We start from the raw sequence: 27,910 nt of genomic DNA, 5'->3' as shown, positions 1-27,910 counted from the left end.
GATTAAATCCTGCCCATGTAGGGGTCAGGGCTACCTAGACCCTGAAAGCTGAGCACCCCACCCCCAAGTGAGGGGAGGCTCAAGGGAAAGGGAGGGACAGAAGACGGAGAGAGAGGGAAGGAGGGGCCGCCAGCCAGGCTCCTGTCCCCCCACAGAGCCAGCTCAGATTCAGCTCTAGGAACAGCTCCGCAGCAGAAGCGACGGCGGCTCCTCTCCTCTTGCCGAGGACAGCAGCGCACGGAGGCACAGACAGAGGTGCAAGGACCGGAAGTCCTCAGCCCCCAGCTGCTTGGCCGCCGGGCCCCATGGCCTTCAACGACCTCCTGCAGCAGGTGGGGGGGGTCGGCCGCTTCCAGCAAATCCAGGTCACTCTGGTGGTCCTCCCCCTGCTCCTGATGGCTTCCCACAACACCCTGCAGAACTTCACGGCCGCCATCCCCACCCACCACTGCCGCCCGCCCGCCAATGCCAACCTCAGCACGGATGGGGAGCTGGAGGCCTGGCTACCCCGGGACAGGCAGGGGCAGCCCGAGTCCTGCCTCCACTACACCATCCCCCAACAGGGACCACCTTTTCCCAACGGCACAGACGCCAACAGCACGGGGGCCACGGAGCCCTGCACCAATGGCTGGATCTACGACAACAGCACCTTCCCTTCCACCATCGTGACTGAGGTGAGGATACCTGGGCCCTCTGCTCCATATGCCACGCGGACTTGCCTTCCCCTCTGAGGCAGGCAGACAGAGGCACAGGCATGCACGCATACGCACACACACACGAACACACAGAGACCGTCTCAGATTCACCAGAGGCCAAGATGGGGAGATGAATAAAGGGGTTCAAGATGGGGACCTCTACAGAAAAGGGGGACCTCTACAAGAAAAGTCTCTCAGCTACTGGAACTGGGGAAGAACACAGCAAAGGGCAATGTCAGGGGAAGAGGGTGACATAGGCCTCAGAGGGACAGCCCAAAGGAGGGGACGGGAGCCCTGCAGCCCCGGCTTACCTCTGTCTGACCCTTGTCCCCTCTCCCCACAGTGGGACCTCGTGTGTTCTAACAGGGCCTTACGCCAGCTGGCCCAGTCCTTGTACATGGTAGGGGTGCTTCTCGGAGCCATGGTGTTTGGGTACCTGGCAGACAGGTCAGTCCTGGGCAGAGCCACGGGGGCGGGCTGAGTCTGGGCCTCAGCTGGGTTCAGGTCCGCCTTCCCACCTGGGGCTGGTCTGAGGACCTATGGGGCCAGCCTCATGACACCGCACAGGTCCTGAAAGGACAACCCCTGCCCCTGCCCCAGAGACTTACCCAGGGCAAGCCCTCCTCTCTATACCCTTCCCTGCACAGTCAGCCCTCAGGACCCCTGCTGCTGTCCTTCCCTCCCTGCCACAGGCTGGGCCGCCGCAAGTTGCTGATCCTGAACTACCTGCAGACAGCCGTGTCGGGAACCTGCGCAGCCTTCGCTCCCAGCTTCCCCGTCTACTGTGCCTTCCGGCTCCTCTCTGGCATGTCGCTGGCTGGCATCGCCCTCAACTGCATGACGCTGAGTGAGGGATGCCAGGAGGGCAGGGCGGGTCCCTACCCACTCCTCACTGACCACCCGACCCCAGCGGCCACATTCCACTTCCTCTCCCAGCCAACCCCTCCTGAGTCCTTCCTGCCCTCTTTTGAGGCAGCCAACATAAACAGCCTTTTTCTCGGACTCATATCATCCTGATCCCTCATTGAGACCCCATCTCAAACTTCATTTTTAGGGCCAGGCAATTCCCGTAAATGACTGAAGCCAACTGGGTACCAGGGGCATTAGGGAATAGTGAGGACTGTAACCAAAGGAGAGTCGCACCCCCATCCAGAGGGGCCGCAGTCACTCAGCTGCCCGAGCCAGAAGGTTCAGGGCTGTCAGATCTTATCCCTTCCTCTCTATTAATGTAAAATATCCCAATTTTTTAATGTTGGAAATTAATGCTAATATTTTTAACATAGGGTAAGCCAGCATCATGTAGACCAAATACATTTATGGCCTGAGCATGGTCTGTCCATGAGCCATCAGTGTGCATCCTCTGATAAATCACCTCCTTCCCCCTGGTTCTCAGATAAGGAACCTATGACTTGGAAGAAGGGAAAGGATTTACCCAAGGTCGTCCCTCAAGCCCAGAAGGGAATCTATGGATTGAGGGTTCTCTGGACTACAGGAGTTAACTGGGATGGCCAGGGCTAGGCAGGACACCTAGAGAATTGAGCCCCAAAACCCAGTCTAGTGTCCAAGTCATTGCCCCAGCAGCCAAATCAGGAGCCCACAAGGAACAAAGCTGGGCCTCTTTAGACCACAACCGAGAGATGTGCCTCCCACTTTGACTCTCCTGTATGGAGGAAAGCCACTGTCTCCTCCGAGCTGCTCTGGCCATTAAATCTGCCCAGGCTGAGGAAGGAAAGCCAGCACTGAGTGGTCAGAGATGCTCTGAAGGGAAAAGAGGCCCTCGCCAGGACAGTGGTTTGGAGGGCAGCAAGAAATAGTGGGGGGAGTGGAGGCAACAATCCCTAGGGATTCCTTTTTTTATTTTTTTTATAGAAGGGTTTTTTTTTTTAAGATTTTATTTATTTATTCATGAGAGACACACACACAGAGAGAGAGAGAGGCATAGACATAGGCAGAGGGAGAAGCAGGCTCCATGCAGGGAGCCCGATGTGGGATTCGATCCTGGGACTCCAGGATCACGCCCCAGGTGGAAGGCAGACGTTAAACCTCTGAGCCACCCAGGCATCCCTCCCTAGGGATTCCAAACCCATCTCCCCATTCCTACTCTCACCGAAAGTCCCTCACTTCCCCCATCATGGCACACATCCTCATTTGATGTATCTTCCACTGAGCCTCAGGACAGATCAAAGTTTGGGTGGAGAGAGGAGTCTTTGCCTGGCCCAGGGGTCTCCATCCACCAGGCAGCCCAGTCAGTGGCATCGCTCTGTTCTCACCCTCTTTCCAGATGTGGAGTGGATGCCCATCCACACACGGGCTTGTGTGGGCACCCTGACTGGCTATGTGTACAGCCTGGGCCAGTTTCTCCTGGCCGGTGTGGCCTTGGCCGTGCCCCACTGGCGCCACCTGCAGCTCCTGGTCTCCGTGCCTTTTTTCGCCTTCTTCATCTACTCCTGGTGTGTGGGGGCCCAGGGTGGGCAGGGGTGCCCAAGGGCTGCCCAGAAGCTGCAAGGGACAGGCATCCCCCAGCCACACCACACACTCCACCACACCAAATCAGAGAAGATCAAGGCCAGGAGGTCAAACCCAAGCCAGTGCCTCCGTGTGACAGATGGGAAAACTGAGGCTGTGGGAGGAATGATTTGGGCCCCCCTACCCCAGGGATTGGGTTCTTCAGCTTCCCCCAGTTCTCTAGCCTGCCTGCACTGCTGCCTTTACCCAACATCCAAAAGCTGAGCTTTCGGGTTGGGCAATGGGTCATCACCCATTTGTGGTCCTAGAGAGAGGGATTTGGCCAAACCCCAGATTCCCAGCCTTAAATGAAATCTCACTGCAGGCCCCTGGGAGCCCATCACCTGCCCCCAGCCCAGGCGACTGGAACTGAAGCCATGTCAACACCTACCCCCACCCCCACTCCCAGGTTCTTTATCGAGTCGGCCCGCTGGTACTCCTCCTCCGGAAGGCTAGACCTCACCCTGAGGGCCCTGCAGAGAGTGGCCTGGATCAATGGGAAGCAGGAAGAGGGCACCAAGCTGAGTATGGAGGTGAGACCCCCAAGACCTCCCATGACACTCCACAAGGATTCTACCCTCAAACCCTGAACCCAGGTCTCAGAGGCCTTCCCTGAGTAAGGGATTAGTCTGGGAGGAGCTTCTGGAGGAGTCCAGGCCCTGAGCCCTGCCCATCCTGGCAGGTGCTCCGGGCCAGTCTGCAGAAGGAGCTGACCATGGGCAAAGGCCAGGCTTCCGCCTTGGAGTTGCTGCGCTGCCCCGCCCTTCGCCACCTCTTCCTCTGCCTCTCCATGCTGTGGTAGGCCCAGACAGACCCAGTGACAGAGAGATAGACCAGACACAAATGGCTGGTTGGGGAGAGAGTGAATGCAATGGGTGGAAGAATCCAGATAAAAGGGAGGAAAATCAGCGGTCCTGCCCTGAGGGGCAGTAACCCTCCACCAGAGACAGTCTTGAAGAACCAGATGACCTCTCCTCAGTTCACTTCCAGTCTCCACACTGAGCACCAATCTCCATCTTCGTCTCCTTTTACTAACCCTGTTCCCATATGGAAACACCGCATCAGGACAGGTCAGCCCCAGAGTCAGTAGAATTACATCTTGAAGGCTGAGAGACCAGTCTAGCTTGCAAAATATTTGGAGACTTTATTGGCCTTACAGTGCCTGCCAGAAACACAAGCATAGACAATAAGATGCTTAAAACTCATCTCCAAAAGTACACTTTGGCCAAGGCTGGTATCAGCCAAAAACATCCCTTTCCTGTTGCAACATTTCCCATTACCCTTCTGATGTACTACCGCCCTCCTGATCCCATCACCAAAGTAACCTCCTGACAGGAGAAGCACGGTCAACTGTTCCACCAATAGAGTTTTTGGTTCTGATTTGGGATTTACTCCAGGTTGCGGGTCCTATCCAATAACCCAAGCTTCATTATGTGGACTCCTGATGCGTTAAGAAACACAACACCCACCCCAGAACCCTGCACAGGTCTGAAAAGCTCTCTGGCCTTTCCCAACACCTTGAACCTAAAGATGTGGCTTGAAAATCCACCTGCCCTCAGCCCCGTATCAATATACAAGATAAACACCAAAACTATATAAATCATACATGACAACTAAGTGAAAAATCCCCTGATAGACCAGGGACACTCGTTAGTAAAAGGCTGAGAAATTTGAGTGTCGGAGGACTACCCCACACTTAGACTAAATGCATATTAAATGTCCAAAGAAATATTAGCCAAGGCAGATTCCAGCTTCTTAAGCAGGGTAACTGGTGTAGCTCACCCCTACATTGAGTGAGCACCCCCCCTACTGTAAACCTTCCTAACAAACTCCATCTCCCTCTTCCCTCCCCCACTAGGTTTGCCACTAGTTTTGCTTACTACGGGCTGGTCATGGACCTACAGGGCTTTGGGGTCAGCCTCTACCTAATCCAGGTGATTTTTGGTGCTGTGGACCTGCCTGCTAAGCTTGTAGGCTTCCTTGTCATCAACTCTCTGGGCCGCCGGCCTGCCCAGATGGCCTCACTGCTGCTGGCAGGCATCTGCATCCTGGTGAATGGGGTTGTACCCCAAGGTGAGCACCCACAAGTACCCCTGGTCCTTCATCCTTAGCCCTATCCCCAGATGCTCAGCCCCCACTCCTGAGCTCCCATGGACCCCTTCTTTTCTCTCTAGATCAATCCATTGTCCGCACCTCCCTTGCTGTGCTGGGGAAAGGCTGCCTGGCAGCTTCTTTCAACTGCATCTTCTTATATACTGGGGAGCTGTACCCCACAGTGATCCGGTGAGTGGGAGCCTAGTGGGAGGGGTCTTGGGACAAGACATTCCCCCACGCATAGGTCAGACCCCAGAGCACTATCCAGTGTGCCGCAGCCCTGGGCCCCCTCCCAGTACCCATCAGTACAAAGCGTGTATCAGCCACTCAGTACACACTTCATGGCTAACACAGGTGTGCCTGCCCACTAAGCCCTTACTGGATCCAAGGAAAAGATCTCAAAAGGACCCACCAACTGAGACAAGGTAGAGAGCCAAGAAGACTCACATCTTAGAGGCAATTAATCAAAGTTTCCCCCCACAACTTTGATCTCCAAAGCATAAGTTAGGAGCTGCCACCAAATCTAAATTTCATCTATAAACCAAGCGGTACACCTGAAAATAAAGACCAAACAGGAAAGTAATTTCTTATCACGAGAGCCACATTTAATAATGCTGATACTTGGTAGCTATAAGGATAAACATAGCACTGCTTTTTGAGTGCCAAAATGGGGGGGCGGGCATTTTGCATTAAGAAACAAGAAATACGGTCTATTTTAAGAATGGGACCAAAATTTACATGAGATGTCAAAGATAGGCCAGGCTTCCCTAGGCTATTCGGAATGAGCAGGGTCATGGTTGCTGTCCTGCACCCTCACAGGATTTCAGAGGAAAGAGCTACAGTATAAGCACTTACTATGTGCCAGGCACCATCTTAAACTTTCAACAGATATCAACTCATTGAATCATCATGACAAGCCTATAAAGTAGCTAGTAGTAGGGATCCCTGGGTGGCGCAGCAGTTTGGCACCTGCCTTTGGCCCAGGGCGCGATCCTGGAGACCCAGGATGGAATCCCACGTTGGGCTCCCGGTGCATGGAGCCTGCTTCTCCCTCTGCCTGTGTCTCTGCCTCTCTCTCTCTCTCTGTGTGACTATCATAAATAAATAAAGATTTAAAAAAAATAATAAATAAAGTAGCTAGTAGGACTCTCCCCATTTTACAAATGAGAAAACAGCCATAGCAAGGTTAAGTGACTTGCCCAATGACACACAGCCTGTAAGGAAGGAAGCTTGAATCCAAGCAGTATGTCTCTTGAGTCAAGGTTTTTAACCTCTGCTCTCATAGAGAATGTTCTTAACATATTCTTAACTTGCTGCTTCCAGGTCTTCTCCCCTGGAGATTCTAATCCAATAGATTGTGTGGGCTGGGGCATCTATAACTCAAAATCCCCCCCAGGGCGATCTGAGTACGACTTGCCTAACTTAACTGTCTAATGTGACAGCTCAGGAATTGAGGCCTGGAGAGGAAAAGGGACTCTTTCTCTTTCTCAGGTCATATGTAGCAAGTTATAAAGGCAGAGGAAATCCAGTCTCCTGATTCTCTGGCCAGAGCCCTTCCCACCTGTGGTGGCTTTGTTTTGTTTTGTTTTGTTTTGTTTTGTTTTGTTTAATCTGCAAAACAAATGCCAAATTGGTTTGCTAATCAAACAGGGAATAGAGGAGGGGCCAGGAGGCCTTGACCTGAGCTGCCCTGACCTCAAACTCAGCCAGCACCTCAGCATTCATACTAGACCAGTGACTGATACCACCGCACATTGGGCCCCACAGGCAGACGGGCATGGGAATGGGCAGCACCATGGCCCGAGTGGGCAGCATCGTGAGCCCGCTGGTGGGCATGACTGCTGAGCTCTACCCCTCCGTGCCTCTCTTCATCTACGGCGCGGTCCCCGTGGCTGCCAGCGCTGTCACTGCCCTCCTGCCAGAGACCCTGGGCCAGCCACTGCCAGACACAGTGCAGGACATGGAAAACAGGTAGGAGCAGGGATTTACCCGGGGTCACAGACCCAGGCCAGGGCTCTTTGTCCACTTCCCCCAGCTGGCTGGAAGTCTCCTGGAGTCCTTCCTGGGGCTCCTGGCTCCAGGGAGCAGTAGATGGGACAGAGAGATGGTGGCTGGGCACAGCGAAGTGGGGACCTCCCTGGAAGCCCCCAGCTCCTAGAGGCTGCAGACCCAGGACACCACTCTCTTAACCCCAGGAGAAGAGGAAAGCCAAGGCGGCAGGAGCAAGAGCAGCAGAAGCAGATGGTCCCGCTCCAGGCCTCAGCACAAGGAAATGGACTCTAAACACTGAGAAGGAGCCTTACAGAGCCAGAAATGGAGTGAGGGTCCTACAGGTCCTGAGCCACCCACTCCGGGAAGGGAAAGGGAAAGCCCAAGGGTCCAGGCTGTGGTTCAGGAAAGCCCATCTCAGGGCTCTCCCGCCCTGAGCAGACTCCACCAAGGCCACGTCATTAAAAGGTTTGTGTGCAGCATCTCCTTTGTCTCTCTTGCCTCAAATGCAGTAACCTCTCCAAATCATCCAGTGGCCCAAAAGTCCACGCAGTCTCTGCCCTCAACCCCCAGGACTTTATAAACCATCCTGGAGAAGGTTCTCTTACCTGAGGCCCCTCCCGTGCCCCTACTCCCCGTCCTCTCCCCTCCTTCCCTCTCCACCCCATTCAAATATCTCTGCGGGTTTTGAATATCTTATGCCCCTCCCCCTCCCAGACTGGGAACTGACGAGGATGAAATGAAAGCAGCCAATCAGAGGCTTGGTTTCTGGCTCCTCCCCCTCCGTGAAGGCCAATGGGAATCTCCCGCAGCACAGCGGGATTAAAAGGACCGCTGAGGCTTGACCTCAGGGCGGCGGCCCCTGCTCCTCCAGACTCCGGCAGGGCCCGAGCCCAAACCCGCGGCCGCCGCCGCCGCCTCGCCTCGCCCCGCGCTCCGCGGCCGGAGGTTCCGCCCCTCGCTCCCCTGAGCCGTCGCGCCAACCTCCCTCCACCGAGATTCTCTGCGGTTCCGCCTCCCGCGGGCCCCGGGCTATTAAAGATGAGCGAGACAAACGTTATACGGTCTCCTTCATTCGGGGAATATAAAACACAGTGAGAGGGAATAAAGGGGAAAGGGAAAATGAGTGGGAAATGTCAGAGAGGGAGACAGGACATGAGACTCCGAACTCTGGGAAAGGAACAAAGGGTGATGGAAAGGGAGGTGGGTGGGGGGTCGGGGTGACTGGGTGGCGGGCCCGGAGGGGGCCACTGGACGGGATGAGCACTGGGGGTTATGCTGTATGTTGGCAAATCAAACTCCAGTGAAAAAGAAAAGATGAGAGAGGAGGGAAAGGGGAAGGTGGAACCCAACCTAGAGGGCAGCCCGGGGGGCTCAGAGGTTTAGCGCTGCCTTCGGCCCACGGTGCGATCCTGGAGACCTGGAATCAATCAAGTCCCGCTCCGGGCTCCCTGCATGGAGCCTGCTTCTCCCTCTGCCTGCGTCTCTGCCTCTCTCTCTCTCTCTCTCTCTCTCTCTCTGTATCTCTCATGAATGAATAAATAAATAAAATCTTAAAAAAAAAAAAAAAAAAGGGATCCCTGGGTGGCGCAGCGGTTTGGCACCTGCCTTTGGCCCAGGGCATGATCCTGGAGACCCAGGATCGAATCCCATGTCGGGCTCCCGGTGCATGGGGCCTGCTTCTCCCTCTGCCTGTGTCTCTGCCTCTCTCTCTCTCTGTGACTATCATAAATAAATAAAAAAATTAAAAAAAAAAAAAAAAAAAAAAAAGAACCCCAACCAGAGAGCACCAGCACCCAGTGCTACTTCGGTGCCAGGCACAGTCCTAAGCACTTTGCATACATTGACTCCTTTATCTTCCCAGTAACTTTCCAGAGCTAACTACTATTGTTATCCTCATCCTACAGCTGAGAAAACCAAGGCATAGAGTGGTTAAGTCACTTGCCCGAATTCACACAGCTCGGAAATTGTGGAGTCAGGATTAGAATGCAGACAATCCAGCTCTGGAATGCATGTACCTCACACACACACACACACACACACACACACACACTGCTCAGGGATGTGAGGCACTGAGACTTTGGCCTCTTGCACCCCCAGGTCCTGACTTCTTCTCCTGGCCTGAAAAGAGAGAAGGCTAAAGGGGAGGAGAAAAAGAAATGTGGTAGGAACCATGCGAAAGGAGGGATGGAAGGCAGTTTAGGGGGTCACGGTCAGGAAGAGATACGGATATGCAATCAATCACTGCATCAGCAAGGGAGCTCATTTCCAGGAAGCCTAGAGGATATGGAAAAGACAGTTCTATTAGCATCCACAGGTGGCAGGAGTCAGGGTACCAGCCATGCCCTGCTGTAAATGTGTTTGCTCAGTCATGCTTGTCTCCTGGCACATTGCCCATTACTCGTTTCCCTGTAGCTAACTCAGCCCCACAGCCCCTCAGCCCTTGGGGAAAGTCCACACCTCTGAAGCTGTACACATTGTCTTCCAGGTGGGACCCTGGGGCTCTAGCTAGTCAGGGAAACCTGGAGAAGTTAGGTAGCCCAGAGCTCCCCTGGAAAAGCCACAAAGCCCTGGGACAGCTCACAGTAGCTCAAAAAGCAGGATTTCCTGGACGAGATGAAATTATGGTAACCCACCCTACCTCCCAGAACGTCTGGGGACTCAGTGTTCTTCCATATGCTGATACTCCCCATGCCCCCCAAGAATTTCTGGGCCATTGTAGGATCCAGTAGATGCTCAAGGGCCATTAGCCCTCTTCCTGCTGCCATTTCTCAGGCAGCATTGACCTCATGCCTGAAAAGGAGCACCTAAGACAGTGTCTTCACCAGCCTTGAGCAGGGAGACAGGACCAGTAATGGGAGGCAGGCCACTTGCATCTAGCCCTGCTTTCTGTAGATCTGGAGGTCTTGGGACCAGTGACTTGCCCTATCCCTGCCTCAAAACCCTACCAGAAACTGTAACATACTCTGACTCTTGTGGCTTTCCCATCTCTGTGCTTAGATCACCTGGTATCTTCATCTGCCTCAACCCCTGGCCTGCCCCAGCTGCACACAACCCCTACTGACACAACTGCTGGTGTTGACTCAGCTCCCACCATCGGCACAGAACCCATTTCCCCAGCCCCTGACCAGGGACTTCCTACACTCACCCCATACCCTTGACCAAAGGGATTCCTACCTCCTTCCCATTTTTAAGTTACCAGCAAGTGACCTCCCCAAGAAGTCATCTACAGAATATTGGCTCACATTCCATCCTCTCACATCAGCCCTGAACCTGAGTTTTGACACTGTAATACCTCACCTCCAGTGGTCTTAGATGTTCTACCCAGTTTTGACCATAAAGTCCTAACCTCAGCCAGGACTTGTAGGGCCTTTGCGACCACCCTCAGTGTTTCTACCTGCAGCTCTAAGCAAATCCTGGCCAGGATGGCAGACTCAGGAGGTTTGTCAACTGCCTGACCCCAGTAGAGTGCTCATCAGGAGCCACCTTCCTTCCTGGGCTCCAGCCTTTTACCTCAGGACCCATCTCTACAACTTGGGCTTTAGTCCACAACAAGCCCCTTCACTAGGCTCGTCTCTCTTTTCCCAAGAGTTTTTTTTCATGGCCCTTAAGGAATAGATGTCCTATCAATTAAGCTTTCGTATCAGGTGGAGGCTGAATAATAGACCTCCAAAGATGTCCACATTCTAATACATGGAATCCATGAATATGTCACCTTATGTGGTAAAGGGGATTTTGCAGATGTGATTAAGCTAAGAGTCTTGAGATGGGAAAGATGATCCTGGATAATCTGGGTTGGCCTTCTGTGAGTATAGGAGACCAGAGTAGGTAACAGAAACCAGATTTTGGAGTGGTACAAGAAGGGACAACAAGCCAAGAAATGCAAGCTGAAAAAAGCAAGGAAATTGTTTCTCCTCTGAAGCTTCCAGAAGGAACAAAGCTCTACCAACACATTGATCTTAGACTTCTGACCTCTAGAACTATTGGAAAATTGATTTGTGCTGCTTTAAACTACTAAGGTTGTGATAATTTGATGCAACAGCAGTTGGAAACTAATGTACATTCCTCATTCTCAGACTCCTCCAGGGGTGTCAGACTGGCCCCTAGGAGTTTTGTTTTCCCATGTTTCATTTTTTGGTGGGGATAGGGTTTTACTGTCTAGATCGCCATAGGCCTCACCATTCCCTACTGTCTTATACTTGATCGGACCCATACATTTATGTTACCTTATAGTCCTTGTAGCCATTAAGTTTGGAACTCCTAGACTATTCTCTGTTAAACCTCTAACTTACCTTCATATGTATTAAAAATGGTGCGATAAGAAATAAAAGAAAACCACCGATGGATCCCATTGTTCCTCTTCTTTCAAGAAATCATCTAATGATGTTCTCTGAGATGTGACTGTCTCCATGTGGCTCATATTGTAGTCACAGAACAGTAGCTGATTCGATTGCAACAAGCTGCAGTCATAAGCTAGATGAAATTGAGGCTCAGTTTCCCTGACCAGCTCTAGTGAGGTCTGTTCCTGCTTCTTCTAAACTCTTCCCCTAGAGAAGCCTACACCCAGGAGTAAGTTTCATGTGAGCCACACCCGCAGAAGGAAACAAACAGCCCCTTAGTGCTTGAATTGGTCAGGGTTTAGATTTAGGTGATAAACAATGTTGAGCCTGGATGGGATGTCTGGAACTGTGGCAGCCATCTTGTGACCCAACAGGGAAACCAGAGCAAGGATTAAGGTAACAACTGAGAGTGACATAGTGAAAAGATGGAACCATCCTGAGGTTTGATGACATCATTGAGCCACCAATTTAACCAGTCCTGAAACCACCTACCTCTACTCTGATTGTTAAGTGTGGGAATTTCAACTCAAATCCTCCTTCCTCTTTAAGCCATTTTGAGTTTATTTTTCTGTGATCTGCAGTTAAAGACATCTTAACTAATATATTTTTTACAGCTTTATTTAAATGTAATAGACAATTAGCTGCTCATATTTACAGTGTACAATTTGATGACTTTTAACAGATGCATGTACCCATGAAACTATCAACACAATCAATATAATGAACATATCCATCACCACCAAAAGTTTCCTCATGCCCCTTCTTTGTGAGAACACAGGCTTCTGTTTCTCTTGAACAAATGCCAAGGGATGGAATGGTTAGGTAGTATATAAAGTATTTGCTTAACTTTTTAAGAAGAGTCAATTTTCCAGTGGTTGTAATATTTCATATTCCCACCAGCAGTATATATGAGAGTTCCAATTGCTCTACATCTTTGTCAACACTTGGTATGATGCTTACTTTAAATTTTAGACAATGTAGTGAATGTGTAGTAGTACATTATCATAGTTTTAATCTGCACTTCCCAGGATGCCTCGGTGGCTCAGCGCTTGGGCGTCTGCCTTTGGCTCAGGGCATGATCCTGGAGTCCTGGGATCAAGTCCTACATTAGGCTACCTGCATGGAGCCTGCTTCTCCTTCTGCCTATGTCTCTGCCTCTGTGTATGTGTGTGTGCATGTGTGTGTATGTGTGTGTCTCATAAATAAATTAATAAAATATTTTTTAAAAATTTGCACTTCCCTAATGACTAATGATATTAAGCAACTTTTCATGTGCTTATTTCCATTTAAATCTCTTCTTTGGTAAAGTATCTAATTCAAAAATTTTGCACATTTTTAATTTAATTGTTTGGTTTCTTATGAGTGAGTTGAAAGGGGTTTTTTTGGTTTTTTCTTTTATTTATTCATGAGAGACACAGAGAGAGAGGCAGAGACACAGGCAGAGGGAGAACAGGCTCCATGCAGGGAGCCCGATGTGGGACCTGATCCCGGGACTCCAAGATCACGCCCTGGGCCGAAGGCAGGTGCCAAACTGCTGAGCCACCCAGGCATCCCCAGACTATGTGACCTTAACCCAAGTTTGTCTAAAGGTGGGAAAGCGCTGGAACCATGAAGACCTTTGCTCAAAATGTGGATGAGAGAACCATGATCGGAGTTGCAGACTTTCTGGTATAGAAGATTATGGAAGCCCTCCCAAGAAGCTGCCTTCTGCTCCTCTGCCCTCATCAGAGAGAGACACTACACTGGGAGTCTAATATTCTGCTTTGGTTTCCCTGGGGGATTGGACAATTCACACTTCCCTGGGGAAGTAATACAGAGGAAGAAAGAAAGGAGCTGTGTAGGTGATAGGGGGCAAAGGGAGTATTCCTGAGCAGGGACTTTGGGGGCTCAAAGTCCTAGAGACAAAAACAACTGTTCTGACTTCATCTAGAAAAAGCTTTCAGCAGCTGAGACCAAGAGATGGAAAGCAGCCAAGGAACTAAGATGGGAAAGAGAACAGAGTTATGGGGGTCCTTTCATCTCTAGTGATCTAATGCCCCTCAAACACACACACACATACAACTATAGAGTCACTCTGGCCTGCTAAGTGGTTCATCCAGCTGAATTCTGCACTTTGTAGCTGTCACATTGATCATGCTCTTAACATGTGTTCTAGTCAATGGTCTTTTGGTTGCAAGGAAGAGAAAATCTCCCAAATCAGCTCATGGGAAAAAGGATATTACTGCAAGGATACAGAGATTTTAGGGAATCTAGGAAAGGGAAACAGTGTGTCCAAGCCTCATGGAAACTGGAACCAGGGATTGGAGCACAAGAGATATCTCTATATACTTACTCCATTGTTCTCTCCTTCTCAGCCCATTTTGTTTGCATGTTCATCTTATAAGATGTCCACCAGTCCCAGATCTGCTCCATTATCTCTCAGATTTAGGGCCCACTACCAACCAGAATGTTTCTGTGTATCTTAATTCAAATTCTTAGAAAAGGCTCTGATTGGCTTGCAACCACACTGATGAACCTCCCCTCACCCTACAACTGGCTCAAGTGTCCACCCTTCATCTAATTATCATTCCAAGGTACAATATAGTGGATTATGTAACCCACTGTTTATTAGTCAAGGATTTGCAGAGAAGATGCCCTAGGAGAGGACTATGGTAGGGTATAGTTCCAAACCTGCTTAATGCAGCATCTGCCTGCACTGCCTGCACCATATTCCCACTAGACAGACTCAAGATCCAGAAGCAGAAGGTGACTAAGCATGATTAGTCCTCCTCCAAGGGAAGCAGGTATCATATGTCATTCCCTCCATGCATAGTTCATTATTTTCCAACCTCACTCTAAGTTCTAAGACATCTTTATCCACTCATCTTAATTTGTATGCTATCGATCCTTCCAATTTTGCTTCCCCATTTCCTTTTTTAAAACTCTACATTCTGGGGGTGCCTGGGTGGCTCAGTCAGTTAAGCATCTTCCTTTGGCTCAGGTCATAATCCTGGAGTCCCAGGATGGATCGAGTCCCAGATCAGGCTCTCTGCTCAGCAGAGAGTCTGCTTTGCCCTCTCCCTCTTCTCTTCCTCCTTTACTCACTCACTCTATCAAATAAATAAATAAAATCTTTTAAAAATCTCTACATTCTGCTTTCCAACGTTGATAATATTTCAGGATCTATCAACTTAGCTCTTGCTATTCTCTTCAAAAGAGCAGGCAGTTTGATCCAAAGCTTATATTGCTTGCCATGTAGAACAAAGAATCTGGGTAAATAAGCATTTTGGATTTCCTTCAAAATGGAGACTTAGTAGTAATCTATCATTTTTGGTTTCAATGATTGACAAAGTCAGATGCACATAATTCTCCCATTCCCTAAGATGTATGGAGATGCCAAGAATAATCCAATCCTCTTCCAATAGGCACTGTAGATGGGATCATCATCCATCACCACATACGAGCATGGGGCACTAAAAGTCTTGTTTCTTTCTTTTAAGATTTTATTTATTTATTCATGAGAGACACACATACGGGGAGAGAGAGAGAGAGGCAGAGACACAGGCAGAGGGAGAAGCAGGCTCCATGCAGGGAACCCGACATGGGACTCGATCCTGGATCCCCAGGATCAGGCCCTGGGCTGACAGTGGCGCTAAACCTCTGAGCCACTTGGTCTGCCCAAAAGTCTTGTTTCATAAGCACAGCCAGGATACCTCTTCCTTGAGCCAATAATGTCAAAGCCTGTGCCTGCACCAGAGTTCATTAGGATAATAGGCAGCTTACGTGTATAATCCAGTGCGAACCTGGACCTTCTGAGTTGTGAACTAAATGAAATGGCTCACAAGTTAACAGGGGCTGCTTAAGCAAAAAGCCTAATTGCAGTGAAAGACACCCCTCCCAGGCCACATGACTGTATCTGGTAGGCACAACAGCACAGGTCACCTAGAGAAATAAGGCCCAACTTGCCCCTTGGAATGATCTGACAACCCAAAGGGATGCTTCAAACACTCTAAATGCAAAGCAAAACATAAATAAATATAGCAAGAAAAAGATACTGGGTATGGGCGTATGAGTTACAATAAAATCTTGCCTGAGCTCTTTTCCTTATTTTCTTCTCAATTAAAATGTCCTGAGTAATAACTAGCAGCTTCCACCTGAACTATATTAATCAGAATCCTTTTTTGCAAATGGCTGTGTTTAACTCAAGCTAATTTGAGCAGTAAAAGAGTGTATAAAGTCTCCCACAACCAAACCACAAGTTAGGCAGAGATGGAGCTGGCTCTAGGGACAATGGTAACCAAGACTATGGATGTCATCGGGACCCTTGCTGGCTCTCATCTATGATACTCTTTGCATGCTGGGTGTGTCCACTGTGCACAGGATCCTTACAAGATGGCCACTGACCATTCTGGGTTCAATCCTAATGACTTCCTTACCAGGGAGAAAAAGAATTTCTGCTTCTCAGCTCCAACTTTATAAAATTCTAGGAAAGACTTATTGGCTGGCTTGAGTCATATGCCTACCCTTGGTCCAATGACTGTCAGGCAGGGAGGGCATGAGTTATTATGAATGACCCAGCCTCAATCTCCTTGTTCACTTTCGTTCTGCAGCCAACCACTTTACTTTCTACTTCCTGGTTCCACTACCATTTGTTTTCTCTTTTTCTCCTTTTCTTTTCCCAGAGGCCTCTTATAGCATCTGTCATTTATCATAACCTCTATCAAGTTAGCAGTGCAGAGCCATCTTAGGCAGCAATTCTCTTAGTTGCCCTCAAATCTAACACTATTTATTCCAAGACATTGTTTCCTGTTAATGATAAAATATACTTGAAGCCCAGGAGCACACAGCAATATTTGATATCTGAGGTTTCAGCTGCAAAAAAGAGAACACAAATGGTAAACGCCAATAGTAACCCTTGGGTGGTATAAGCTCCATGAAAAAAAAAAAAAAAAAGAAAAGAAAGCTCCATGCAACTGCTGCTTTTGCACAACACATGAATTATAGAATAGCAGTTATTTGAATAAAACAGCAATAAAGTCCATTGCTCTTTGGAGAAAGTATTCAAATGGGGACATCCCAAACTCTACAACATGTCAATGAATATATCTAAGAAATAAATTGTGCTAATATTAAATAAAAGTCCTACAGTAATAATTATATTTACAGATAAGGATTTCTCTCCAACCAAATCAAAATTATTAAGTAACTACACTTGAAAGATGAATTCATTTGGATATATATTAACACATCTAAGGGGCATTCCCTAATTGTCCTGGTCATTCCAGTCCCTTTTCCTTTCTTCTATTAACAAAAGAAAAGACGGTTTTAAAATCCACTCAAAAGTGTCAAAAAATTAGGCCTCACTCAGAAATGCCACGTCTATTTATTATTTTGACTTAATTTTGATGGTACATCTGTCAGCAATATGATTTTTCTGTAGGCTCTAGAGTTGTTTTACTCCACCTAGAATGGAAGTACTTTCAAAATGACAATTTTTTCTTATACTCATTAAAATAAGAAAAAAGGGGCACCTGCATGGCTCAGTGGTTGAGCCTCTGCCTTTGGCTCAGGTTGTGATCCCAGGGTCCTAGGATCAAGTCCCGTGTCAGGCTCCCTTTGAGGAGCCTGCTTCTCCCTCTGCCTGTGTCTCTGCCTCTCTGTGTGTGTCTCTCAGGAATAACTAAATAAAATCTTTAAAAAATAATGAAAATAAAATGAGAAACAAAATTTAAGCTATCAGTTGTAGTATCCAATTGCTGTTTATTTCAGGATTGCAAATAACCATAACCCTCTCAAATTTGCTTATGGAAGGATGCAAAAGTATTTCACAGAACCCTGGGTCAAGAACTTGAACCCAGACCGGTGAGAGACTGGGATCAGGTAACTGAAGGGAACTCTCCATCCCTATTTCTCGGGCACTGACCGAGCTCTGACTTCCCTCTGACTAGAGCTCTGACTTCCCTCTGACTAGAGTACTTCATTATCTCCTCTTCCTGCTCCCTCTCCCACTCTCTCATATTTCAACTCCACTTCTACATTGTGCCAAATATGTAATTATTTACAAGTGACTTATACCCTATTACTTGTAATAGGGTGGCCCTCCCACCCTATTTTACCTAAAATAGGTATCCTCATAAATCTTGTTTCTCTGGGTCACATTTCCAAATTTGTAATAAAAATATTTTGATTAGCTCAGTACAGCTCCTGGGTCAGGTTTCTTCAGCTATGCCCAGAGAGGGTCAGGTTCAGGAGCCCTAAAGGATGTTGAGGGGTTAGTGCCCAGGGAAAGGGGAGTAGTCTAAGCTGGCATCCCAAAAGGTAATTTTTAATGTGTTTTGAAATAATTTGAATCAATCTTACCAGAAGAAGGTGATGAGAAAGATTGTGTGGCAGGGAGAGGAAAGCACTCTTTATGTTCTGGTCACAATTCAGGACCCTCAGCCTCACCTGGAGAGGGGTAGTGGGGCTTGCCTGAAGCTAGTCCAGCTCTCCTTGACAGCTCTTTCTTCCTCACAGTGGGACCTCGGTTACACACAAGACCCTGCCCCAGCCAATCCATTTTCATGGCAGGAGTGCTAGTTACAAGCTTGATGTTTGTGGACCTTGGCAGATAGGTCTGTGCTAGATCAGGAGCAAAGGGTTCTCTAGGCTGGACATGAAAGGGAGGGACACATGACTGATCCACCCAAGGCTGACCATGTTTGGAAAGTCTATAGGAATCACACAACAGTCCATCAGCACTTCCATGACTCACTTCATTTCAATTACTCTTCACAATACCCTTGTGAAGCCAACACAAGTGGTACTATTATCTGCATTTTACTAATGAGAAAACTAAGGGTTGAGGATATTAAATAACATGTCCAAACTGTCTAGAAGGAATCCAAGAAAGTTGTCAGTTGTGAATTCTGAGGAGAGGAATTGGAAAGAAGAGGCTTTCACTTTTCATTACTATATTTTCAACTTTTGTGATAATTTGTTATTTTTATGAGTGTAACAAGTAAATATTTAATGTTTACTTTTTTAAAAGACAAAAGTACAGTCACATAACAGAAAGTGGCAATGAAGGACAAGAATCTAGATTTCCTGACACCCTGAACTAGGCACTTGCCACTACTTCTGCCTTGTATGTGGCCTGTGAGTGTCACAGAAATAAACACAGACCTAAGAATCAATAAGATCTAGGAACAAGTCTCAGATCTACAACTTACTGTGAGTCCATGGAAAAGTTATACAACCTCTCTTAGACATGGTTTTTCCATCTATAAAATGGAGGTATTGGTCTAAAGAATAAAATTTGAAATATTAGAAATGTCATAGCAGATCAAAGGTACTCAAAATCAGCTTTATCCTTCACAAAATATAAGCCATAGTCATATCCATTTTTGCAAAAACATAAACTTTGCAAAAGCTTTTCAAAAAAATAAAGATCACTATCTCTTGGGAGAGGTCTGACAGGAATAACCATAGACCAACAGCCAAAGTACCAACCACACCTCAGAGCATCGCTTTCCAAGCTTTAAAGCTTGTTGACAATTAGGTTTCTAGCTTGTCCCACAGGACTTGACTGGGATTCATCATCTGAGTTTTTAAACAAACACACCACTATGATTCTGATGAGAGGGTGTGGGCCCCTCCCTCTAGGTGAGCTGGGAGGTGTCAGAACCCTGGACAGCGGCAACACAACAAGCTTCCCAATACTCAGAGCCCTAAGATGCCAGCCCTCACCTTATTATTCCTCACTTTCCATCTCAGCACCCATCTCATGGTCACATCTGGGCAAACTCACATGCATCTGTTAGATTGCCCAGGGCACCAAGGGCAAAACAGCCAGGGAAACAGGCCAGAGGAGGAAGCACTGTGCTCTCCATACCTGTTTCCTCTCCCAGTCACAGGCTGGGCTGCCAGAAGGTACTGATCTGGACCCATCTGTAGTTAGTGGTATCTTCTGCCTTCACACCCAACTTCCCAGCCTACCATGCTTGCTGCTTCCTCTTGGGCATGGCTATGACTGGCATCAGCAGCAACACTCTGACGTCGAGTGAGAAGGGCCCTATAAGGGCAGGCTTATGGGGACTCCTGAATCACAGGGTATTCAGTGGACCAGAAGACCTGACAAATTCAGACCTCGGATCCTTCCTTGAGTGAAAACAGTTCATCTCTCCCAGCATCTCTGCCTATCTTGGCCTCTCCTGGAGTAGGCAGTGCCTAAGGCAGAAAGAAACTGAGATTATGGCCTCTTTGGTAGATCTGATCATTTTGGGATATTTAGGGATCCAGATATTTAGGGATCCCAGATATTTAGGGATCTCTGAAAGGATGAACTGAGCAAAGACTTGATAGAGATTAGGTGGGATTCCTTAAAGATGTCAATCAAACTTTGAGCCTTTAATTCAACATTCATTTACTGAACACAATTTCTTTTTTTTAATATTTTATTTATTTGATAGAGAGAGAGAGAGCACAAGCAAGGAGAGTGGCAGGGAGAGGGAGAAGCAAACTCCTTGCTGAGCAGGGAGCCTGACTTGGGGCTCAATCCCAGGACCCTGGGATCATAACCTGAACCAAAGGCAGACACTTAATGAACTGAGCCACCCAGGCATTCTACTGAACACAATTTCATATGGCAGTTTGTGTCAGACCCTGCACTGAGGACTCAAAATGAACAAGAGGACACTATCTATGACCTCAAAGAGTTAACAGTCTATTGAGAGAGATTGCCAAGCAGTTACAAATTAGTGTACTAAAAGCTGTGATGGAGGCCATCCTGGGTGATATGGAAGCTCAGAAGTGGGGAAACTGCCCCCAGAGGAAGTGACATTTAAGCTCAGAATTGAATGAAAATTAAGGCAGAAAGTGAGAGGGAGTAAGGTTCTGGGACAGAGTTCTAGATAAAAAGAATGGAATACACAATAAAATATACAGAGGCCAAAAGTATAACCCATTGGAGGAAATAAAAGTGGTGTATCATGGCCTAAGGGCAGGGCTCATTCATCTTTATTTCTCAGTGCAAGCAAAGAGCATGGCACAGAGTTGCCAACCCTAAATGTTTGTTGAATTAAAATGAGTTGAAGGGAGCATAGAAGGAGTGGCTATAGGCAAAAGAGGTTTGGGGGAAGCGGGAAATATGAATGTTTGGGTTTGGGATACTGAATTGGAGTATGCCTGGGAATTCAGAGCCTTCAGGCTCATTTCTTAATCCACACACATGCTGAATCTAGCCAATTAACAAACCACCCTTGCCTGAGGGGCCTGGAGGTGCAGAATAGGACAGACTCAAAAGAGGAGTCCTTCTACTCCAATGTGAGGATCTTCACATCCACCTGGAAGTGACTACCACCGCACACATGCGCACATACCTACACAAACCCTGACTTTGATCTGAGTTCTGCTCTTCTCCCTAGGCCTGGAGTGGCTGCCCATCCAGCCAAGCCAGGTCTGAGCTGCTAATCAGATCTGTACCCAGTCTTGGCCAGTTCTTCCTGGCTTATGCTGTGTCCCACTGGCGCCACTTGCAGCTATTGGTCTCTCTGCCTTTCTTTGCCTTCTCCATCTACTCCAGGTGCACGGGGCCTGGGAGTAGGGAAGAGGGTTCACAATAAGGGAATAGGATGAGCAGAGCATCTCCTAGAACACCCCTTCTCTTCCCACGCCCCTAGTATCAAAGTAGGTGAAAGCAAAGAGAGTCAATGCCCAGTTTGATAGGTGGAGAAGATCATGGCCCATAGAGGGGCAGGACTTGCTCCAGACCTCCAAAGAAGACAGTAGCAATCATTGGGTAGAACCCAGGGCTCCTAATTCCCAGGCCAGAATTCTTCCCACCTCTCAAAAGTGTCTTCCTGCTCTGCCCTGTGCCCTTCTCAGGCAACCACGACTCTTGTCAACGAGGCTGAAGTGGTATCTGCTCCTGACCCCCACCCACAGATTTTTAATCCAGCTTGCCCTTTGCTACTCCTTCTCAGGGAGGCTGATCCTCACCCTGATGGCCCTGCAGAGAGTGGCCCAGGTTACTTGGAAGCAGGAAGAGGGCACCAAGCTGAGTATAGAGGTGAGAACCAGGACCTTCTGAGGCACCCCATGAAGGCTCTGCTTGCCCTTACCCTCACCCAAGAACCCAGTACATCTGGTGCTTCCCAGGGCAGAAAGTGGGGATATGGGTCCCTAGGGGAACCCAGGCCCTGAGCCCCATATATCCAAGGAGCTGCTCCAGATGACTCTGTGGAAGGGCCTAACCATGGGCCTAGCCCAGCCCTCAGTGTTGCAGCTACTATGTTCCTCTGCTGTTCACCATCTCTTCCTCTGCCTCATGCCAATGCAGTAGGTCTATCCCTGTTCAGGTAAGACATGGAAAAATGGACAGACAGATACAGACTGAGAAAACAGGACAGGCTGAGAAGGTGAAAGGCTGAGGAAGGCCCCACATCAAATAGCAAAGGACACAAGTGCTCTGGAAGTTCAGAGGGTTCTACCTCTCCAGGGAAAGCTCAGCTGTCCCTCAAAATCTGAAGTTCTTTGCTCCTCTCCCAAAAGTTTTGAGCTCAACTAAGTGGCTTCACTGACCTTGGGGGAAAAAAGAAACAGTCACCCTCAGAAGCCCTAAGAGCTGTGTGCCATAGGCTCTCATATTCCCCCTAAAGATGTCTGTATTCTTCTGTTTCCATGTAACACATTGCCACATATTTGGCAGCTAAAAATAGCACAAATTTATTATCTCACATTTACCATGGATCAGGAGTCAGCGCACAGCTTAGCTTGAGTCTTCCACTTAGGGTCTTACAAGGCTGAAACCAAGAAGCAGAAGCAGATGGTTTGCATTCTCATCAGGAGACCCAACTGGTAAAGAATCCATTTCTTTCTTTTTTTTTTTTTTTTGATATTTTATTTATTCATGAGAGACACACACACAGAGAGAGGCAGAGACACAAGCAGAGGGAGAAGCAGGCTCCATGCAGGGATCCTGTTGTGAGACTTGATCCTGGGACTCCAGGGTCATGCCCTGGGCCAAAGCCAGAGGCTCAACTGTTGAGCCACCCAGGTGTTTCAAGAATCCACTTCTAACTAAGCTTGTGTAGGTGGCTGCCTGAATTCATTTCCTTGCAGATCTAGGACCCAGGGCACTGGCTACTTGCTGGCTGTTGGCTAGAGGTTGCCCTCAGCTTCTAGGGATGGCTCTCAGTTCCTGGCCATGTGGGTTTACCCCACATGGCTGCTTACTTCATCATGCCAGCAAGTAGTATCAGAGTGGGTCTGCAAGCAGGGGCCACCCCAGAGTCTGTCTGCCACAATGTCTTTCTTTTTTTGTATACACACAATTTGCCAACATATAGTATTACACCCAGTGCTTATCTCATCAAGTGCCCCCCTCAGTGCCCATTGCCATAATGTCTTCCTAAACACTGTGCAACATGTCCATAGCAACACAGTGATTTGTAGTTGACAAAGGTACAGCCATGACCTCACACGATATGAGTATTTCCATAATAGCTCTAAAGGAAAACTTACAAGTTTTCTATGTTTATAAAGTAATATTAGGTAGTAGGAATAAGCAAACACAAAAAAATTTAATGATTTCCTAACCCTGCTTCAAAACCAACCACCGTTAACCTACCATCATATGCCTGTCCAGACATACTGTTTTCACATGAGAAACATACAAACACACATATATTACACGTACGTACAAAAATGTAACCATATTCTTCTTACAGCTCTAGAATCTTTTTTTTTAATTTTTATATTTATTTATTTAAGTAATCTCTACACCCAACATGGGGCTCAAACCCATAACTCTGAGATCAAGAGTCACACACTCCTCTGAATAAGCCAGTCAGATGCCCCAGAACCATTTTACCTTCATATTTTATGAAAATCTTTCCATATCAATAAATGTAGACCTACACAGTTGACCCTGTATTATCACTAATAAACCACCTCCAAGTGGGCTTTATTCTCTTTGGCTGTGCAAAGGGCTTGGAGAGCAATGAAGGTAGCAGGTTTCCAAAGTGACAAGCAACTCAAGCTGACTCATAGAAGTCATCAGGAAAATGAGGAAATGAGGCTACCTCTTTCAGTCTAGGCTTTCTATGCAGTGGTACTAAGAGACAGGCGAGGTGGGGCAATTCATTGACATGTGGCTTATTTGTACTGGTTGTTCTCTTGCCAGTAGCAGAAATAATAGGCAGACTCTAGAAGTTTGAGACAATACAGGTTAAGTATATTCCTTATACCCATCACTGGACCCCTCCACCATATTATTTTATTTGTGTTCTGCATACAAACACCTCTCAAACTCCACCTTTTTCTCATCTCTTCCCTCTTCTCTTACACACACACACACACACACACACAAAAGAATTGTTTCTTCATCTTCATCATTTGCATGTCTCCAAGCATCTTGTTCCTCAGGCTTTTGGGCTGTTGTTGATGGAGATTGTGTTGATACAATTGTCCTGACTGAATGTCTTCCCTTTCTAACAACAAAACATCACACACAAATATTGTCAAACATGCAAGACCACTTATAAGATCTCTTGTGCACATTCCCTGGATGTATTTCCTTTCCTGGTAGTTTCTCCCTGTATTATTACAATAAATTTACCCCTACCTTGCTCATAATAAAAGACTACATATTATCCCATAATTTTTTTATTTATATTACTAGTACAAGTGGTAGACACAAGGGTCTTTCCAGATCTTCTTAATTATAAACCAGGTTGCCATAAGTATCCATATACATTCATCCATGAGCATCTGTCTTGTATCCCCCAGATAAAGCTTAAGAGTGTGCTCCTTAGGACAAAGGCATGAAAATATGTAAGGCTTTTCACAGATACTGTCAATCTACTGTCTAGAAAAGTAATATTTTATGAAAGTGTATAAGATACCCTTATCAACAATGAGTAATATTGCTCTGAGAAGCAGAAAGCAGTATCTTGATGTTTTAATTCACATGTATTTGATTCTGGAGGATGTTGAACGTTTCCTTCTTATGATTTTGATCTATTTATAATTACTTTTTTGAAAACCTCCTATTCATATTCCTTGCTCATTTTTATTGACTTGTTAGACTCCTCTTTTACATCAAAGATACTAATCTATTACTATATATGATTAATATTTTTTGCATTTTATTTTATGTATTTATTCATGAGAGACACAGAGAGAGAGACAGAGAGAGAGACAGAGAGGAAGAGACACAGGCAGAGGGAGAAGCAGGCTGCATGCAGGGAGCCCCATATGGGACTCGATTCCGGGTCTCCAGGATCATGCCCTGGGCTGAAGGCAGGATCATGCCCTGGGCTGAGATACCTGGACTGCCCAACTTTTTGCATTTTAAAATGCATTGTAAAAACTCTTTCCAGTGTATCACTTTTTTATGTTTTTATTTTTTTAAAGATTTTATTTATTTATTCATGAGAGACACAGAGAGAGAGGCACAGACACAGGCAGAGGAAGAAGCAGGCCCCATGCAGGGAGCCCGACATGGGACTCGATCCCAGGTCTGCAGGATCACACCTTGGGCCAAAGGCGGCGCTAAACCGCTGAGCCACCCAGGCTACCTAAGTGTATCACTTTTTTAAATTAAGGAACTTTTAGAGATGCATGAGTGGCTCAGTGAGTTGAATGTCTGACTCTTGATTTCAGCTCAGGTCAGGATCTCACCATCATGAGATCAAGCCCCATGTCAAGCTTCACACTTGGTGCAGAGTCTGCTTGAGATTCTCTCTCTCCCCCTCCCTCTGCCACTCCTCTCTCTCCCAAATAAATAAATATCTTTTTAAAAAAATAAAATTAAGGAACTTTTATTTTTTATTTAATTAAATTTATCATTTTTTAAATTCAGCTTCTGAGTTTCAGATTACATTGACGTTATTCTCCTCCTGAGTATAAACTATTCCCCTAGATTTTCTTCAAGCATGTTTGTATTTTTTTAGGTTTTTATATTTTGTCATAATCCATCTGAAATATAGTTGAATATAAATTAAGAAGGATTCTATTTTTTCCCCTAGATTAGTAAATTGTCTCAAATCCACTTAATCAATATTCCAAAGTTTCCTGGCTGGTATGAAACACCAACCTTATCACATACTGTTTCTGGACTCTTCAGTCCCATTGACTTGTCTGTCTATTCTGGTTCCAATACTATTCTGATTGATTCTTAATTAGACTGTGGCTCATATGAGATCATCTTCTGTGGACAACTTCTCACTGTGTCCTTCACCAACCCTGTGGCAGGACACAGCACTTCAATGCATCTCTAAGGAGCAAAGCTGCCCCACAAAGTGTCATTAAACATTATTGATTTTATGAAGACTTCATGGAAAATGGAAGAGATGCTTATATCACATACCACACAGCCAAAAAACTGAATAGGCATTTCTGTTCTCCCTCAAACTCATCCTTGGCTAACAACCATTGATTCTTGCCCTCTCTCTCCTAACACTTCTTCCACTTAACCTCTAAAATCTGCTACCAAGAATTCATCTCTAGTTGTAGTTTGCATACATTACCCAGCAAAGCAAAACTCCTGCCATGAAATTAATTCTTCTTTCTTAGAATTCATTAGTTATTACTTGAACATCCCTAGGAGGAAGGGTCTCTCAAATACACCCTCTCCCAGTGCAATCAACTAATCAAAAGCATGTACCTATCAAAAGCAGGTCTTTTAAGGCATGGAACTGGGGAGAGGGTTGACAAGAAGACCTACTGCAAAGTAAAAAACATTACTTTCTCCTACATAATTATAAAATATAGTCTAATATATAATCAATAATATTTGGTCTCTTATAGTTAAGAAAAGACATCCTTACCTAAAATTAAAAGATAAAAAGTCCACTCATAGGCCTAAAGGAAGAACAGATGTGAGAGTAGTTTGCCAGCTGCAATTGCTATATAGATGCAGCATGGACAACACTCAAAGCATATCCCTCTGCTTTTGCCCCAGGTGCACACTCTTGTTCAGCTTCTATGGTATAGTCATGAGTCTCCAAAGTTTTAGGATCAACATCTATCTGATCCAGGTGTTCTTTGCAACTGTGAACCTACAGTTATAGTTCCTGGGCTTTTTTTTAAGACTTTATTTATTTATTTATTTGAGAGGGTGAGAGAGCATAAGTGGGGGGAAGGTGAGGGACAGAGGGAGAGGGAGAAGGAGACTCCCTGCTGAGCAGGGAGCCCAATGCAGAATTTGATCCCAAGACCCTGGAATTGTGACCTGAGGTCAAGGCAGACACTTAACTAACTGAGCCACCCAGGTGCCCCTCCTGGGCTTTTTGGCCACCAAAACGCTGGGTCATAGGCCCACCCAATGGCCTCCTTGCCACTGTCAAGGATCTGCACTCTGGCCTGTGTGATGATACCCCTGGATGAGCATGTCCCCCATTCCTGCTCCTGTCCGGGTCCCTAGTGCTTGCTTCGGCAGCACATATACTATCCTGATCCCTTCCCAGACCCGGCCCCTAACCTGGCCAAAGCCAGCTACTTAGCTAGGTAATAAAGACCCAAGGCTCCTCTAAACCTTTCCCAGCACCCTGTCATCACCTTCTTTTCCTTCCAGGTCACTTATTTCTCCATATCATAATGGCTGCATTAGGAAAGAGCTGTGTGACTAGCTCCATGAACTCCATCCTCATGTACACCGGAGAGCCATATCCCACAAGAATGCAGCAAGTGCGGTGTGGGATAAGAGTCCTGGGATGGGACAATCAGGCCCTAGAGCCAGAAGGCTTCCAGTCAGAAAAAGCACAAAGGTAAATCAATTCCTTTTTTAAGGCAAGAAAGGAGGACAAAAACATACAACAATTAATACGAATTAAAGACAAAAAAGTAAGATGTTTCAATGATTCCAACTATATCAGTCACCAAAATAAATGTAAACAGGTTAAACCCACCAAGTTAAGAGACAGAGATATTCCAAGTTAATTTTATTTACCACTCCATGCTTTTCAGAGACCTATCTAAAATGTTAGCACAGGGATCCCTGGGTGGCTCAGCGGTTTAGCGCCTGCCTTTGGCCCAGGGCGTGATCCTAGAGTCCCCAGATCAAGTCCCACATCAGGCTCCCTGCATGGAGCCTAATTCTCCCTCTGCCTGTGTCTCTGCCTCTGTGTGTATGTGTGTCTCTCATGAATAAATAATAAAATAAAATAAATCTTTAAAAAAATAATAAAATAAAATGTTAGCACATGAAAATACAAACAAATGGAAAAATATACCAAGCAAATATTAACCAGAAGAAGTTAGGTAGCTATCCTGATAGGAGTCAAAGTACACTTTAAGGCCAAAGACAATACAATGGTTAAGAACATG

The 27,910-nt window shown here is 46.9% G+C and overlaps 1 protein-coding gene and 1 long non-coding RNA gene across 10 annotated transcripts in view; one reads left to right on the top strand and one right to left on the bottom strand.

Moving 5' to 3' along the window:
• The window catches only part of LOC140612317 (uncharacterized), a 74,675-nt gene that overhangs the window by 33,209 nt on the left and 13,556 nt on the right, over window positions 1–27,910 (bottom strand). The window lies entirely within an intron of this gene.
• SLC22A6 (solute carrier family 22 member 6) lies at window positions 9–8,343 on the top strand. 3 transcript variants are annotated; one of them, XR_012013588.1, is made up of 11 exons: window positions 10–674; window positions 1,039–1,142; window positions 1,388–1,542; window positions 2,977–3,145; window positions 3,610–3,733; window positions 3,883–3,998; window positions 5,059–5,273; window positions 5,375–5,483; window positions 7,062–7,265; window positions 7,490–7,751; window positions 8,001–8,343. XR_012013588.1 is itself a non-coding variant. In XM_072789569.1 (10 exons), exons 1-10 carry the CDS (start codon window positions 306–308, stop codon window positions 7,575–7,577), a joined length of 1,653 nt encoding a protein of 550 aa, XP_072645670.1. In that variant the 5' UTR covers window positions 10–305; the 3' UTR covers window positions 7,578–7,765. The 3 variants fall into 3 exon arrangements, 2 of the variants coding, with proteins under 2 accessions (XP_072645671.1, XP_072645670.1); XM_072789569.1 differs by lacking the exon at window positions 8,001–8,343 and having other exon boundaries at window positions 7,490–7,765; XM_072789570.1 differs by lacking the exons at window positions 7,062–7,265; window positions 7,490–7,751; window positions 8,001–8,343 and adding an exon at window positions 6,945–6,973 and having other exon boundaries at window positions 9–674.

The sequence above is a fragment of the Canis lupus genome, chromosome 21, assembly GCF_048164855.1.
Source record: "Canis lupus baileyi chromosome 21, mCanLup2.hap1, whole genome shotgun sequence".
Classification (NCBI taxonomy): Eukaryota; Metazoa; Chordata; class Mammalia; order Carnivora; family Canidae; genus Canis; species Canis lupus.
Note: the sequence above shows the minus strand (reverse complement) of the source record. Positions and strands in the feature narration are given on the sequence as shown.

What these genes read in the sequence shown, in the direction of transcription:
- SLC22A6 (XM_072789569.1), top strand. Translation starts at nt 306, where the DNA reads ATGGCCTTCAACGACCTCCTGCAGCAGGTGGGGGGGGTCGGCCGCTTC. An exon ending in GCACCAAGCTGAGTATGGAG is followed by an intron (nt 3,734 to 3,882) that starts GTGAGACCCCCA and finishes CCATCCTGGCAG; the next exon opens with GTGCTCCGGGCCAGTCTGCA. An exon ending in GTGCAGGACATGGAAAACAG is followed by an intron (nt 7,266 to 7,489) that starts GTAGGAGCAGGG and finishes TCTTAACCCCAG; the next exon opens with GAGAAGAGGAAAGCCAAGGC.